The sequence below is a fragment of the Poromitra crassiceps genome (assembly GCF_964638095.1).
Source record: "Poromitra crassiceps genome assembly, chromosome: 14".
Classification (NCBI taxonomy): Eukaryota; Metazoa; Chordata; class Actinopteri; order Beryciformes; family Melamphaidae; genus Poromitra; species Poromitra crassiceps.
In genome coordinates this window covers 37,502,403-37,519,846 of record NC_139633.1, presented here as the reverse complement: position 1 = coordinate 37,519,846, position 17,444 = coordinate 37,502,403, and the positions used below count along the sequence as shown (strand labels likewise).

At 44.6% G+C, this 17,444-nt stretch overlaps 2 protein-coding genes across 2 annotated transcripts in view; both read left to right on the top strand.

Moving 5' to 3' along the window:
* LOC310789558 (NLR family CARD domain-containing protein 3-like) overlaps window positions 1-17,444 on the top strand; it is a 708,349-nt gene that overhangs the window by 505,748 nt on the left and 185,157 nt on the right. The window lies entirely within an intron of this gene.
* The window catches only part of LOC310789560 (nephrocystin-1-like), a gene marked incomplete at its 3' end in the record, with an annotated part of 68,435 nt that overhangs the window by 2,126 nt on the left and 48,865 nt on the right, over window positions 1-17,444 (top strand). Inside the window, exons 2-9 of the mRNA XM_083651199.1 lie at window positions 79-143; window positions 321-381; window positions 2,202-2,335; window positions 3,870-4,056; window positions 8,267-8,368; window positions 13,226-13,350; window positions 15,386-15,434; window positions 15,540-15,627. Of these exons, the coding sequence (XP_083507325.1) occupies window positions 79-143; window positions 321-381; window positions 2,202-2,335; window positions 3,870-4,056; window positions 8,267-8,368; window positions 13,226-13,350; window positions 15,386-15,434; window positions 15,540-15,627 (811 nt within the window). The remainder of the gene's footprint in view (window positions 1-78; window positions 144-320; window positions 382-2,201; window positions 2,336-3,869; window positions 4,057-8,266; window positions 8,369-13,225; window positions 13,351-15,385; window positions 15,435-15,539; window positions 15,628-17,444) is intronic.

Below are 17,444 nucleotides of genomic sequence, written 5' to 3'. Positions count from 1 at the left end.
GAGCTAAAGCCGCCCCCCCGTGTACTAGTCATTTGACTCGAATGGCCACCTCTGCTCTGGGCTGTTTCTCTAACCCAGGTTGACAGTCTGCTGCAGGATGTGCAGAAGAGTCGGTGTGGAGCCACTGAAGAGGCGTTTCACAGGTAAACAGACAGACAGGCAGACAGACAGACAGACAGACAGACAGACAGACAGGCAGACAGACAGACAGACAGACAGACAGGCAGACAGACAGACAGACAGACAGACAGACAGACAATGTGTCCAGTTAACAAACAGAACATGTGATGTCCATGACAATGTGTCCACTTAACAAACAGGTGTCGAGAATTGCAGACCTCGGCTCAGAAGATGATGGGAACACTGAAGAAGCTGACCAAGGTTAGTGCCATACTGTCATACTTTTAGATTACACTTAAAGGACGTCACCAGAGAAAAAAACGCCGATTTATTTGCACATGATCTCAAACATATCTGAAAACTGAATCAAAATCAACTCTCAGTAACTGTCAAACTAAATGAATTCAAATCAACTCTCAATAACTGTCAAACTAAATGAATGCAAATCAACTCTCAATAACTGTCAAACTAAATGAACGCCTGCAAATTGTTTACAGTTTTGGGATATGTGTGAGATCATGTGCAAAACAAATCAGTGTTGTTCTCCTTTTTTCTAAGATTATTTTTGGGGGTATTTTGTCTTGATCAGATAGGACAGTAGGCAGACAGGAAAGGTGGGGAGAGAGAGAGGATGACATGTGGCAAACGACCACGGGTTGGATTTGAACCCGGGTCAGACACGTGAAGAACAGCCTTTGTGGTGCGCGTTCTACCAGGTGAGCCACCAGGACGCCCAGAAGTTCTCCTTGAAGCCTAAATAAGCTGTAAAGAGTTCAGCAGTAGAATGAGCCTCAAGTTCTGCATCACAAAAATGACAAACAACTAATATGACCTGTTTTCTTTGGTCTTTTCCAGACAGTTTGATGTAACCCTACTATATTGTGTTGTGTCTGATCAAAGCTGACTCTTAACACTTTCAGTGCCACGGCCCTTGGGCAAAAGGTTGCTTGCTGTGCCACATAGGCCGCAATGCATTTTAAAACAGTCATATAATTTCTTTAATAATTACTATGTAAACACTGAACACGCACAAATAACGATGAGACTCTCTTCTATCACCTGCAAAAAAAAGTTTATTGATCCCATTTTCCGTTCTTTAGTTATGAGCCGGAGAAGATAGCTTGATCGAACGAAAAACAGAGCTTTTTTTCTACGAGCTGAGATAATGAGCCTTTTGTGAAATTAAACATTTCAAGCACATCTCTGACTCTGAAGCTAATTTTCTGATGTAGTCACACCTCAAAAATAATTTCCTTCAATAAAACAGTGAAGGCAAGGGAATTTTGTTTGGAAGAATAATATTTTTAGCTGAAACCAGCAGCGCTGGCGCCTGCATGCGCTGCTGGTTGCAGCTTCTTGCTGATCTTTTGCTGCTGGTGGGCATCGGATATTCTGGCTTGCGTTTGCCAACCCTGTCCTGCTGTCTGGGTCTGTGTTGTGTACTTGGCTCTGCGTGCCCACCTCCCCCCCTCCTCCCCCCCCCCCCCCCCCCCGTTGTGGGAGTGTCTCTCTGCTCTGCTGTTTTCTCGTTTTCTCTGCCTGTGCTCAGCACTGAAAAAGTCAGCTAGATCCTGCTTTTTTACAGCCGCGTGTACCAGCTCCCATGCTTCGAGTTGAGAATAATAACAAATCCACGGCTGATCATGTGTTGCAGCGGACACGGAGGCTGTTGCAGCGGACATCGAGGTGCTCAATTGTGATAGCAGATTGGCTGCTGCAGGGGCACAGCTAAACGTTGCTTCAATGAAGCCGCTGCATACGGACGGATGCGATGCGATTTCCTTCCCCCCAATGACTTCTTCTGTGTGTTTCACTCCACGTTCTCTCATCTGGAGAGCGCTGTCGCCACCTAAGGGTTCTGTAAAATAGGTTAGACACATTCAATACCTCTGAATATTGTAAGAGGCGATGTAAGAGGCATAGATCGACACCCCCCCGTCAAAAAAAAAAAATCGAGTTATGACGCCATTTGGCGTCGCTGGCACTGTACGGTAAATTTCTAATGACGCCATATGGCGTCGCTGGCACTGAATGTGTTAACCTAAACTGAAACAATAACCTGCTGTCTGTGTTGCCGTCAGGCCGATGAGCCGGCTCCGGTGGGGAACTACGAGCAGAGGAAGCAGGAGGAGGAGAGACGACTGCAGGGCCTCATGGAGCATCTCCACAGCCTCTCTCTGGAGCTTTCACCTCCAGGACCCAGCGCTGCTGCACGGTAGGGGTGGGCCATATGGCCCTGAAATAATATCACCATATTTCAGGCTATTTCTGCCATAACCATATTCTTGACGATATGACAAAATATGTTATTATTAGTTTCAAGAACATGCAACAAAATAAGTGTGTTGTATTCAGCTTATGTTCAGACGCGGGAGTGGGCCAAATTATTCCGGGTTGTTTTAACACTTCCGGTGGTCACGGCGCGAAATATAAAAGAACGTCAAATAAGAGAGTTGTTCTTGTAGCGGACAGTGCAGGGGGTAAAACAAAGAACGTAGCCTACTACTTTGAGCTCGGTACACAGCAAGCAAGTGGAGTATCCACTGTTAGCCAGGTCAGATAACGTTATCATCGACAATGACGAGCACTTTCTTGTAAAACATACCTGGACTCCAACAAAGAAAGCTTCAGATGGTTTTCTCTCCTCCGAGTGCAGCTCGAGCCACTTACATCTATAAGACCTGCAGATGTTAACGTAATTCCCTGGAATGCGAGAATTAACGAGCCAGTTACATGGCATTGCATTCTTAGACATTGCCGTTTGCTTTTATTTGGTATGTTACATACAATTGGCTAAATTATTAGTTAATTCAGAGTTAGATGCTATTGGAGCAGCCAGCCTTTTTCTTTTTTTGCCAGAAGTCGTCACACGACCACACAACCGGGTCAAATGGGCGTGGCTACATAAGGTGAATATGTCAGCAGAAACGTAACGTAACAGTTTGCCTTCAAATGTTCAAATATGCTTTAAGTATTACCATGGTTTGTTGAAGGAGGAGTTTCACCGGCAGGACGTAGCGCTTGGGAGGATTACGTTATCCTCCTCCTGGAATAGGCTCCCCGAACCGACCAGAGGAGGCACTAGTGCAGCGACCAGGACTCATATCCTGAATCCGGCTTCCCACCCGCAGACACGGCCAATTGTGCCTGTATGAATGAATGAATGAATGAATGAATGAATGAATGAAAATTTTATTTACGTGTCAGGACAATTTACATGACCCATCCCACATGGGATTATCAGACACATCAACATACAGTTATTTCCATATCTATTACGGTGCATGAACAATACAAAACCGTACAAACACACACACAGCACACGCGGCATCAGCAGCAAAACACAGATTTAACTACAATGTATATTAAGTAAAATATATGAATTATCTATCATATGTCATCTTTTTCCTCCTATCCCACGCATGAGAGATATATTCGGAAAAAGCAAAGATGTTGTCAAAGAGAAATTCAAGTATGGCACCTTCTTCAAAATCTAACAGGTTTAACTCAGGGGAGTGAACTTTTTTAAATAGTATCTCTCGTAAGTCATGATACAAAGGGCAATACAAAATAATGTATGTACGCCCGACAAACTGGAGGTAACACAGGGGCTCGAACCTGCGACCCTTGTGTTGCTATACGAGGAATCTACCGGTGTACTAGCCGGACGCTCGTCTGGTTAATTAACATTGCAAAGTCGTGTTAAGACGGTGTGGCTCTTTTTCCACATGCTTTGTTTTGATCCACAGTCACACCTCCAAGGAAGACAGCGAGGAAGATGACGACGATGATGACGATGACAGTGACGATGACGACGGTGACGTCAATGATGAAGATGAGAAGAGAGCAGTGAAGCCGCCTTCTCAGTCTGACCCTCGTATCTACACCGCACTCAGCGACTTCAGAGGAGAACAGGAAGGAGATCTTTCTGTTCAGGTGAGTTACTTCCTGTTTCCAGAGATCTCCCCTGCGAGGGCAGCATTCGGCCCACAAGGCATCGTGATGGTTCATCATTTCCTGCACATGGAGCAACATGGCAGAAGAAGCGATAAATAAATGATCACATTCATACAAACAATATTAGGATTTAGTCTTCAATGACATGAACTCATCGGTAACATCTAATAATCATCTACAGAGTATTTGTCACATTTCAACCGCTTATTAGTTGTAGTTCACATTCAACAATTCAACTGTTCAACAGATTTAGAGTTCTCACCGGGCCTGAAAATTCAAACCCCACCCGACCCGACCAGAGTAAGTTGAAGCCCGAGCCCGTCGTGCTGAGTCGGGTCCCGTCGGGCTGAAACTCTAAGCAGATTATCTATAGAGTCTATGTGACAATTGATGAACATACATGTTACACTAGGTTCAGGTGTGTGGAACAGGAAGAAACAGAATCTGTTTGTTAAATGTAAACTAATAAGCTTTTCATACAACATCTACAGACAAAGACAAACAGTTGAATTGTTGAATCTCAACTAGGGCTGCACAATTAATCGTATTTTCATCGTCATCGCAATATGAACATGCGCAATAAACACATCGCAAAGACTGCCTGAAACGCAATGAATAACAAAAGTGGTTTTATTTACACGCGTCATGCATTCCCACTCAGCATCGGATCATTTTGTCTTGTGTTGTAAATCCAGCGTACACCTTTCCCTTGCAACAGTGCGCTCCGCCCCTCTGCCAAAGCCCAAACACGCTGTGTGTAGTTTCAGCTAGAGTCAGTGTGTATTTCATTTCTTTATTCAGTGGGCATAGGCTATGTTTGGGGTCTATATTAGCATTATTAAAGCAGAAAGACATAGGAACTGTATAGCTAATATGCATGCTTTAATATCTGTTTATTTATCGCAAGTCGTATCGTCATCGCTATATTGAACAATGTTATCGCACATCGCAGATTTTCCTCATATCGTGCAGGCCCAATCTCAACTAATAAACTGTTATATACTCTGTAGACTCTGTGTAGGTGGACTATCCAAATAAAGTGTTACCATCTCGCTAATCTTTTACTACTAAGGCCCCTTTCACTATTTCTATAAAATGGCTTCTTATAACCAGGTCTAATTTTCCATCTTCTCGAATAATCATGAAAAAGAGGTTTTCTGTAAAAAATAAATAAAAGAGACAAAAAGGCACTCTTCAATGTGTTTGCATGACTGCAAAATAAATTGCTTATTTGTTAAGCGGAACTCATGGTCGGGTGTCAAGCTGTCACGCTGCAGCTGGCGAACCTGCCGGCGTGCAGCTCCCCGAAAATGTAATATAATATAATGTAATGTAATGTAATGTAATGTAATGTAATGTAATGTAATGTAATGTAATATAATGTAATGTGATATAATATGATTATAATATAATATAATATAATATGATATGATATGATATGATATGATATAATATGATATAATATGATATAATATAATATAAAATAATATAATATGATATAATATGATATAATATAATATAATATGATATAATATGATATAATATAATATATTATAATATAATATAATATAATATAATATAATATAATATAATATGATATAATATGATATAATATGATATAATATAATATAATATAATAATATAATATAATATAATATAATGTAATGTAATGTCGATGGGGAGATAACAGGAGCGAGTGAAAGCTATGACCAAGTATATGCACTACATTCTCTCCTTGGGCTAACTTCTACTCATTGAAATCCTAGTGAATTCACACCATTGACTCATTTTGCTGGGGACTCCCCTGGACCCCCTCATCAAGCTGACATTGGAGCATGTATGTCTAGCTGCCGCCGTGCTGTCCTAAAGTTTCTCACTTGATCAATTGAACGGAGGACATTTTCTTTCATCCTGGCCTTTTTATTTGGTCTTAAAAATGTTGTCCATCATCTTGACTTCAACCAGCAGAGGGCGCTCATGCCCTTCAAACAGTGTTTCCACAGTTCTAGTCCTAGTATAATCATTCTGAAATCTAGGCTGATACAGAGTGAGTGAGCTAAAGAGAGAGTGGTGCCAACTGATGTCCAAAATGATAGACACGTGACTCACATAGCTATTAGTGTGTGTGGGGGAACAGTTCCAGGAAGTACGCTTGAATGCATCAAATAAAGCTGATAATATACAATTTGATTCTTTAAACGTCTTTAAACCCTTTCAAAGTACCTCACAAACGGCCCATTCTGCTGCAACTCTACACTGCTGCTTAACACTTTGAGTGCCACGGCCCTTGGGCAAAAGGTGCTGTACTGTGCCACATAGGCCGCAATGCATTTTAAAACAGTCATATAATTTCTTTAATAATTACTATGTAAACACTGAACATGCACAAATAACGATGAGACTCTCTTCTATCACATGCAAAAAAAAGTTTATTGATCCCATTTTCCGTTCTTTAGTTATGAGCCGGAGAAGATAGCTTGATTAGACCAAAAACAGCCCTTTTTTTCTACGAGCTGAGATAATGACCCTTTTGTGAAAGGAAGCATTTCAAGCACATCATTGACTCATTGCTAATATTTTCTGATGTAATGCTGCAGCTGCCTGGGTCTGTTGTATGCTGTAGTGTCCTGCGTGCCCCACCTCCCCCCCTCCTCCTCTCCCCCCCCCCCCCCCCGTTGTGGGAGGAGTGTCTCTCTGCTCTGCTCGGCTCTGCTGTTTGCTCTGCGTGTGCTCAGCACTGAAAAAGTCCGCTAGATCCAGCTTTTTTACAGCCGCGTGTACCAGCTCCCATGCTTCCAGTTGAGAATAATAACAAATCCACGGCTGATCATGCGAATGGGCTGTTGCAGCAGACACGAGGTGCTCAATTGTGACAGCAGATTGGCTGCTGCAGGGGCACAGCTACGTTATGCTTCAATGAAGCAGCTGCATACGGACGGATGCGATGCGATTTCCTTTTCCACAATGACTTCTTCTGTGTGTTTAACTACCGGGTATACTTTCTCTCATCTGGAGTGCGCTGTCGCCACCTAAGGGTTCTGTAAAATAGGTTAGACACATTCAATAGCTCTCATATTGTAAGAGGCGATGTAAGAAGCTGAGATCGACACCCCCCCGTCAAAAAAACAATTTCGAGTTATTGACGCCATTTGGCGTCGCTGGCACTCTACGGTAAATTTCTAATGACGCCATATGGCGTCGCTGGCACTCAATGTGTTAATACAGAAACTTACTTCCAGGAACTATGGCGAGGTCAAACAAATACAACAAATCAACTGGTCCATTGGAGTGAATGGAGATGACACAACTCTTATATCTCTATGGCTCTGGGCTGATAGGACTCACGCAAGGCAACTGCACACCTTTATCTTCAGCCACTGTTTGGTGTGTGGTGAAGATCAACCCCTAGACCAGTGGTCCCCAACCTTGGGGTCGCGACCCCAATTGATGATGTCACTGATGATGATACTTATGATATTACCAATGTAGTGAAATTCTGGGGTCCCTAGATTTTTGTGACGTCAATGTGGCATCACAAATCAAAAAAGGTTGGTAATCCATTTATACAAGTCAGATATTAATTCTGAAAGCTTTCCTGTCCATCAAACAGGCTGATGGAATTTCTCAATGTAACAAGGTTCATAAATAAGCAGGAGAAATGCAGAAAGTTAAGTGATTGGAATAGAACAGTTGTGCATTCTGCAAGTCAAAGGAGCAACTTTGTATAAATGATGAAATGCAAAATATTCCACATCTAATCCTTAGGGCCCGGACACACCATACGCCGAAGCTATGCTGAAGCAATGCTGAAGCTACGCAGCATGGAGGCAGTTTCATTTCAGCGTCCTTGTGAAGAGGCGAGACCGATCACACCAGCACGCGGGCTGCAGCGATAGTTTCAGCTTCTGTTCTATTTTTCAAGCGCGCTGCACCCGAGCTGCCAGGCACGAAGTCAATGCAAGTTGTGAGCAGGGGGAGGGCAGCGCCGAGCGAAGCGTTGAGGAAAAGAGAATGCTTCTGGTGTGAATGGCAAGGCTCCTGCTTGAAGCTTCAGTGAAGTGCTGCTTCCCGGGGCTTAAAATTTGGCGCAGGATTGCGAGAATCGCGCATATTTTTGTCAATTCCTGCAGATTTGTAAGTTATAATGCGGGAGAAGTCACACAAACTGGTTTGTTGCCCTGTGTTTCAGAGGGGCACGGTGCTGAGGATCATCAGGAAGACGGCAGATGGATGGTGGCTGGCGCAGGACACTAAAGGCAACAGAGGAGTCGTCCCTAAAACCTACCTGAAGGTACACAACCAGTCAACCAGCCATTTTGTGTCTCAAGATGACACTGATGACACCAGTTTATTTCATTGATTTTCACTCCTCCAGCTGTCACTGCCCTCTTCTCCACTGCCCAGTCACTTATAGTCATACTAATACACTGCCCAGTCACTTCTAGTCATACTATTACACTGCCCAGTCACTTATAGTCATACTATTACACTGCCCAGTCACTTCTAGTCATACGATTACACTGCCCAGTCACTTCTAGTCATACTATTACACTGCCCAGTCACTTCTAGTCATACTATTACACTGCCCAGTCACTTCTAGTCATACTATTACACTGCCCAGTCACTTCTAGTCATACTATTACACTGCCCAGTCACTTATAGTCATACTATTACACTGCCCAGTCACTTATAGCAGTGTTTCCCACAGGATTTTGAGAATTTGTGGTGGGGGACCGCAGACCCCCTAGGGGGTCTAAACATTTTAAAGTAAAATGCATGAATTTGGTGTACTTTGAGAAAGCTTAAGAGCAAAATTAAAAGGCTAGATCTATGAAGAACATGTCATCATTACTGTGCTGTGGGTTTACAATGACAAACTAAATTTCTCCCTATAGGTCAGGGATACTCAACTTGCTTTGCCACTTTCGTGAAATGATAGAAGGCGAGGGGCCAGTTAACTCATTCACCGCCAAAGACGTCTTTGACGTGTTATCAGGAATAGCCATCCACGCCAAAGACGTGTTTGACGTGTTTCTGTTTTTATTAGTGCAGTGCGTAGTTCAAAGACTTCCCCAGCCTGTGACATGTTATCAGGTCCCTACCCTCAAAGCCAAGCCGACAACACGCGATCAAACACATACCGCAGCTGTTGTTTTGAAATGAGCAGGAGGAAAAACAGAAAACAGAGAAACGCGCTTCCTTGTTGCAGAGAGGAGAAACGCCATTGAAACGCCCCTCGGCGCGCTGCACGAGCTGGTCGGCTTGCTGCAGGGCAGCGGACATCGATCAGTTGTTCGCGGTAGTCAAACCCGTGACCAACATGATCGATCCTGGTCCCTGGACCCCGTTCCTGTGTGCCACCCCGAAAGAGACGAGACGGAGTCACAACTTTGTGAGCAGGAGGAGAACAGCAGCCTCGCCACAGAAATTGCTTTCACACAGAGCCAAGCAGCACGGCCACTTTCCTGTCGAGGGCGAGGAAGACTGGACTCCAATGCGACAGGACCCGGATGATCTCGCGGTAAGGAGTGTGTGTGTGTGTGTGTGTGTGTGTGTGTGTGTGAGAGAGACTACACTGATCTCTGCATTCTATGATCGTATAGTTTACTGAGACACTAGTACACGACTACACTGTCTCTGTACTAAATGTGATTATATAGTTTACTGAGGATATGTTGCTTTTATTTCAGATGAGGAGCCGATTGTGAGCCCACATCTCAGAATGAGGTCAGGACGGTCAGGACGGTCATTTAGGTCTGCTAAATGACGAAATGTAATGTAATGTAAAGAGACACACATGGGCCCCGTGCACACACACACACATTCACACTCACTCACACTGAGTAAACTGTATTGTTGAATGTAAAAAAAGCACTTCATGTATATATATATATATATATATATATATATATATATATTTTTTTTTTGTCATTTGTGTCATAACGAATAATATTTACATGTCTGATGTCAATACAGTTCAAAATAAAAGAATTGAGAGCGAGTTCTGCCTGAGATTGTGTCTTTTACAAAAATGGCCTTTTCTGCTGTTTCTCTTCTCAGAGAGACCTTTTTGGTGAAAACAGGGTGTATATAAATGGCTATAAGTAAGAGTACAGAACATGCTAAAAGCTCACTTTTTTTTTCTGGTGAACCCAGAGACGTACATCTTCATTTTGAGGTATTGCAAATCACTTTGGTGCTAATAGATAATTTACTGTGGGTCTTGAAAGATGACCAACAATTATGAAAATCTTTGGCCTGTGCTAAATATTGGCAGTCCTAAACTGGCCATGAATGAGTTAACACGTTCACTGCGTTCACACGATTTTTTTTGACGGTGGGACGTGGATCAACGCTCCCCACGTCTCCTATAAAAATATTGGAGTCAGCGAACGTGTACAACCCATTCCACGGACCCACTAAGTGGCGACAGTGCTCTCCACACTAGGAAAAGCAGAGCCAAAACTGTAGGGTAACGCGCGAGGAAACCATTCTCTACTGTAAAATGGATTGGCGAAAACGCTTTCACTTTCGCGCATTATCGCGCTGGGAGCTGGCGGTGGGGGATTCCAAAAATAGACTGGGTGGAAAACACAGTTTGAAACACGCAGCATAAAGCCTAGAATCGCACAAAGCTTCATCAAAGCTCTCAAACCCAAGAAACAAGTGAGCCCTATCCACACTCGCTGCCAGGGAGGGAGGCTGCTCAAACTCGCAGCAGCAGCAGCAGAACACTCGCTTGTGACAAACGCAGGCTGAAAGCCACCAGACACGCCCACGGAGGGAGGAGTTTGAAGGAGAGGGCGTTCAGAACTATATTGTTTAGATGTCTGATCTCTCACTGATGCCAAAAATAAATGGTTAAAGTGACTGTTCTGCCTGTTTGATTGAATTTCACAAAACTGCGATTATCTCAGCTTTCACTCTCAGACGCTGAAACCATGCTGTACTCAACGGCTAATATCTACATAACTACTAACTCTACAAACTAACTCTTTTAGACAGAGAAAGCACACATTCTATTAGTACTTTTGTGAACTTTGTGTTCACAAACTCCAAGCAGAAAATAATCCTCGGCTCTTGTAAAATGAGCCAGAATCCTCAAAAAAACCCTCTGGCAGAACCTACCTACAGTAAAAAAAAAAAGGCTGGCAGTGAATGTGTTAATAAACAAACAATATACATTTTTCTGTAGCGGATTGTAGGTTTTTGGGGTGTCAGCCGGAGTTTAGGCTGACAGTGTTGTGCACACCGGATAGTTAGTTAGGTTAAGTTAGTTGGGTTAAAGGAACACTCTGCCCATTTTCAACCAGCTTTGTATCATTAGAACACCAGTAGTATATCAGAAAACTGTAAACTGTTTTGAAGTCTGTCATTTAATTTGACAGTTATTGAGTGTTAAAGTGTGGACCAGTGACATCACTGGTCCACACTAACTCAAATTAATAACTCATTAACTCAAATCAACTCTCAATAACTGTCAAACTATTCATCATTCATCTAGTTTGACAGTTATTGAGAGTTGATTTGAGTTAATGAGTTATTAATTTGAAAATATAGAAAATATAGAAATATAGAATAGAATGCTTTAGGGTAGAATGGGTGCCATGCTTTAGAATAGTGGGGGAGGAGTGGTAAGCACTATCGCCTCACAGCTCGAAGGTTGTGGGTTCGATTCCCACCTGGGGACGAGGTGAACGCTGAAGGAATGCGTGCCCGTCCGCATGTCCTCGAGTGCCCACCGCCCGGGTGGGGTCGGCAAAAGGGCCTTTCTGTGTGGAGTTTGCATGTTCTCCCCGTGCCTCCCGGGGGTTTCCTTCATATAGGAACCCCCTTCACAAAAACATGCAATATCCTGGTTGCTAATGTGGTTCCTCCTCTGGTCGTTAAGGGCGCCTGTTTAGAGGGAGGGGAACTGGTTGGAATAGCGTGAACCTCCCACGTGCTATGTCCTACCGGTGAAGCTTCCTCTGTCAGGTGAAAAGAAGCGGCTGACTGACTGCCCATGTCTCGGAGGAAGCATGGAGCCAGTCTCGGCTCTCCCCAGATCGGCAGAGGATGGAGTAGCAACCAGGATTGAGAGATCAAATGAGCACTAATGGGGGATAAAATGGGATAAAAAATCGGGGGGGGGGGGGGGGGGGGGGTAGAATAGTGGGGGAGGAGAGATCAGGAAAGGGAGGAGGTGGGGAGGGAGAGCAGGGAGAATGTGAGAGAGGAGAGAGCAGGATGGTGATGAGGTGGGGAGGGAATGGGAAATGTTGGGGAGGAGAGGAGGTGGGGAAGGAGCAGGGGAAGGGGGAAAGAGAAAGAGCACGGGTGGCATGCTTTAGAATAGAATGGATGCCCCATACTGTTTACAGTTGAATGTGGGCTGAGAACACATGATTTGGCCTCCATACTGTTTACAGTTGAATGTGGGCTGAGAACACATGATTTGGCCTCCATACTGTTTACAGTTGAATGTGGGCTGAGAACACATTATTTGGCCTCCATACTGTTTACAGTTGAATGTGGGCTGAGAACACATTATTTGGCCCCCATATTGTTTACAGTTGAATGTGGGCTGAGAACACATGATTTGGCCTCCATACTGTTTACAGTTGAATGTGGGCTGAGAACACATGATTTGGCCCCCATACTGTTTACAGTTGAATGTGGGCTGAGAACACATTATTTGGCCTCCATACTGTTTACAGTTGAATGTGGGCTGAGAACACATTATCTGGCCTCCATACTGTTTACAGTTGAATGTGGGCTGAGAACACATTATCTGGCCTCCATACTGTTTACAGTTGAATGTGGGCTGAGAACACATTATTTGGCCTCCATACTGTTTACAGTTGAATGTGGGCTGAGAACACATTATCTGGCCTCCATACTGTTTACAGTTGAATGTGGGCTGAGAACACATTATTTGGCCCCCATACTGTTTACAGTTGAATGTGGGCTGAGAACACATTATCTGGCCTCCATACTGTTTACAGTTGAATGTGGGCTGAGAACACATTATTTGGCCTCCATACTGTTTACAGTTGAATGTGGGCTGAGAACATTTTTGAGATTTTCAAGTGGGCCATGAGTGGGGAAAGGTTGTGAACCGCTGGCTTAGATGATTAAAACCGCTCACTGTACCAAAACATTTCAGAGTGGTTCTGGTGTCAACAATGATGAAGATGAAGATGATGATGATGATAATGATGATGAGGAGTCAGACGAGGAAGAGGAGGAGCAGGATGGTGAAGACATGGCTGAGGACCAAGACAAACGGAGGTGAGGTTCTCCGTTTTAAAAACTGGAATCTGCTGAGATTTGGTTTGACTGTGTTGTTTCCAGAGGTTCTTAGACCAGTTTTGTCCTTCAGATTATTCTGAGTGATGCGGTCAAATGAAAGGATCCCAGGACTATATTAGTTATAAAAAATACAGCACCAACACGAGGGTCGCAGGTTCACGCCCTGTGTTGCCTTGGTCGGATGTCCATACATGCACAATTGGCCGTGTATGCGGGTGGGAAGCCGGATAAGGGTACGTGTCCTGGTTGCTGCACTAGCGCCTCCTTTGGTCATTGGGGTGGAATTAGGGGTGGGCAATATGGCAAAAATATCATATCACGATTTATTCAGGCAGGATCACGATCCACGATCTTATCACAATTCTTTTTCATATTGGTTTTTAAGACTATTTTGCAAGTTACTGAACAGTACAAGTACAACCAAACTAATTTCAGGGTTCGTACGGCCATGAGAAACCTAGACAACTCATGGAAATTTAAAATACAATTTGTTTTATAAATATTTTCATGTCGTTCATTTACGCTGAGTTTCCAATAATTCATGTGCTAAAAAATAATGTTCACAAGCATGCAAACACTCTATCTATCTATCTCTTGGTTCACTGTTATTTTGGGTTGGGCGATGGGACGAATATATTGGCTATCTGCGATTGAGTTGCGTGATTGTCATTTGTCAATTGTCAATTTGCTAATTTAATGGAGAGAGAGAGAGACTAACAGACAGAGAGAGACTGACGGACAGAGCAGAGACATGTGGCTCAGCACACACACACACACACACACACACACACACACACACACACACACACACACACACACACACACACACACACACACACACACACACACACACACACAGCGTTGAGCAGTGAGAGAGAGGCAGGGGGGAAGGAAAGAGAAGGTGGAGCAGAAACGCGCTCTCCTGAGAATACGAGGCAGCAGGATGAGGGCAGATTAGGAGCAATGCGTCCTCGCATTTAAAATAACTGACAAATTCCGACTGAAGCAAATGAAACTCAAACTATCACAAAGAGCAGCCGAGATTCAGACACTTTTTGCGCGATGAGTTCCGCTCTATCTGCCTGTTTGTCTCTCTGCCAGTGCCCGCATGTCTGTTTAGTGTGCGTGTGTGTGTGGCATGTCATTTTTAACGCTGTTCATAACCAGCAGAGCGTGTGTTTACTTAGGCTATCGTCCGGCTCCGTCCCCAAATTAATTTTCACCGTCCCTGACGCTATTTTTAACGTCCCCGGGATGACGGGAGGTTCTTCGTGTCAAGGCAAGCCCTGGTTAAGTGTGTGTGTGTGTGTGTGTGTGTCTCTCTCAAACTAACTGCCCCTCCGTGTTGTCGTCCTGCTTTGCAAAGTGAAAAGGGGGAGGGGAGGAAAACTTTGGAAGCATCTTTCAGACATAGAAATGCAACAGATAGAATGTGCACTGCATGTAGTGCGATTCTAACGATCTGTCTGGAAAGGCAGATCGTGGAGCCATTCTGATCGTGAACGATCTAAGATCTTCATATCGCCCACCCCTAATACACATAAGAAACACACAGGATCTACTGTCGTGCCCCGTGTTGCCTTGGTCGGATGTCCATACATGCACAATTGGCCGTGTCTGCGGGTGGGAAGCCGGATATGGGTACGTGTCCTGGTTGCTGCACTAGCGCCTCCTTTGGTCGTTGGGGTGGAATAGCATGATCCCTCCATTTGCTACATCCTGCCGGTGAAACACCTCGCTGTCCGGTGTAAAGAAGCAGCTAGCGACTGCACATGTATCAGAGGAAGCATGTACTAGTCTACAACTTGCCCCAGGTCAGCAGAGGAGGTGCATCAACGACGGGGACAGCTTAGACAGGTGGAATTGGCCGAGTACAACTGGGGAGAAAACTGGGAGGAAACAAAAAGTGATCAAAATACGGAATTAATTTAGATTGAAATTGATGATGATGTTGTTTTAATGATGCTTTCTCTGAATAATGTCAGTGCTTCCATTCCTCTCTGCTCTCTAACAGCACTGCTTCCCATTCCAACTGGTCTACTGTCAGGAAGGCTCTGACTGAGGTGAGACGCTCTCCACGCACCAAGTGTTCTGCACTGCATTGAGAATTCTTATTGTTTTCACTGTGTGTGTGTGTGTGTGTGTGTGTGTGTGATTGTGATGGACAGATTGATACGACTGATGTGCTCTCTGCCATGGGTGCGATCCCTTCAGGATTCAGACCATCAACTCTTAATAAACTGCTGGAGGAGGAAGGTTAGTACACACACACACACACACACACACACACACACACACACACACACACACACACACACACACACACACACACACACACACACACACACACACACACACACACACACACACACTTCAAGGAGGACTAACCCCTAAAACAAATTTTTTTCAGCTTTCAACTGTATTATGGCTTTTGAGGTGGTGTGTGAAGGAAAAATCTCTACATTTGAGACTAAACTGTTAGAATTCTACCTGGTACACTGTGTCATTTTCAGGCAGTGAGAGTGCCCTCTAGGGGTTCAAACCTCCTTTTTTTGGGGCCTCCAAAATCGGCGATTTGATTCAGCGTTACGTCACGGTGAACCCCCCCTTTCCAGATACATCCATCTGCATCTCGCCCCGCCCACCGTGTACGTTCTCCCGCCGGAAGTGTACGTGTATACAGACCACAGACCTACTCCTTAAAAAAATAAAAGACTTGATATTTTTCTTTTCAAATCGGCGTAGGTATTATGATATTCTATGCTTGTGTGCATTAGTGTCTTTAGGATGATTGAATGTTTGCATGATTCATGCCCGATGTTGACAGACAATTCCCCCCAACATTGATCACATTCCCGGGGTTGATCTGGCTAGTTAATCGGCTAGCTATGCTACTAGCTAACGTTAGCTAGCAACTCGTCCATCCTGTTCCTACCCACGCTAGTATTTTTTTTTAACCTTTATTTATACAGGGGGAGTCTCACTGAGAGCAATGCTCTCTTTTTCAGGAGTGCCCTGTTCACATTCACACACACATTCATACCTGGAAGCTGACCAGTACAACCAGAGTCTATCCTGCCGGTCCCGGGGATTGAACCGACGACCTTCCGGTCACAAGCTCGCTTCTCTAACCATTGGGCCACCACTGCCCGCCACTGCCCGTATGAGCTCCACGGTCGGCCTCTGAGACCCAGGACAGCCCCCTCACGCCATCCACCTTCCATGAATCTGCCCAACTGCTTACCCACTATTAGCACCCCTCCCCAGGCTACGCACAGACCCCCGCCCCGCCAGGACCTTGTCCTCCAGGGACCTACGTTACCCACTGGCTGGACCTTGCTGGCCCAGTGGCCCACACTTAAGCACCGCTCCCGGGGTACAGACAGCCAGCCGTCCCCCGGGAGCTATCAAACGTTAGCTTGCGTGCTAACATCAGTGTTTGGCCGCTGCAGTGCTCGCCTGCCTCGCTCGCACTGACTGCTTTTATTTTTGAAGGAGTAGGTCTAGAAAGTATCCGGTCTGTACGCGTACAGACCGGAAGTGTACGTATACAGACTGGAAGTGTACACATACAGACTAGAAGTTAGGGGTGTCACGGTACATGTATTCGTCCCGTGAGTTTACGGTACATGCCTCACGGTACGTCGTTTCACGGTATGTGAAACGACACGACGAATACGTCAAATCCAGAAGCACCTAAACGCTGTTTGAACGGCATTGAATTGAATTGAATTAAACGCCACAGAAGAAGACACACCAAAACAACACAAGGGCCATAGAAATCCGCGTTCACAGAATGGGACGTTTTGTGGCGATAAGCTGTTTTGCAAATTCTGTCAACATCAAGCCAACGAGGTAAGCTTGCCAATGTAACGTTACGTAGCCGCGACAAAGTCCTTTATAGCTGCGCGTTGCGGCTAAACGTTACATAACACTGACAAAGCTGTTAACTTGTAAACAAGCAACTTACATCGCGTGGGATGAGTGATGCGGTCAAGCAGACTCAACCAGACATCTGCGGATGCAGACAAGCAAGGAAGAGCGACTCCTTGTCATGTTCCAATAATCCATTA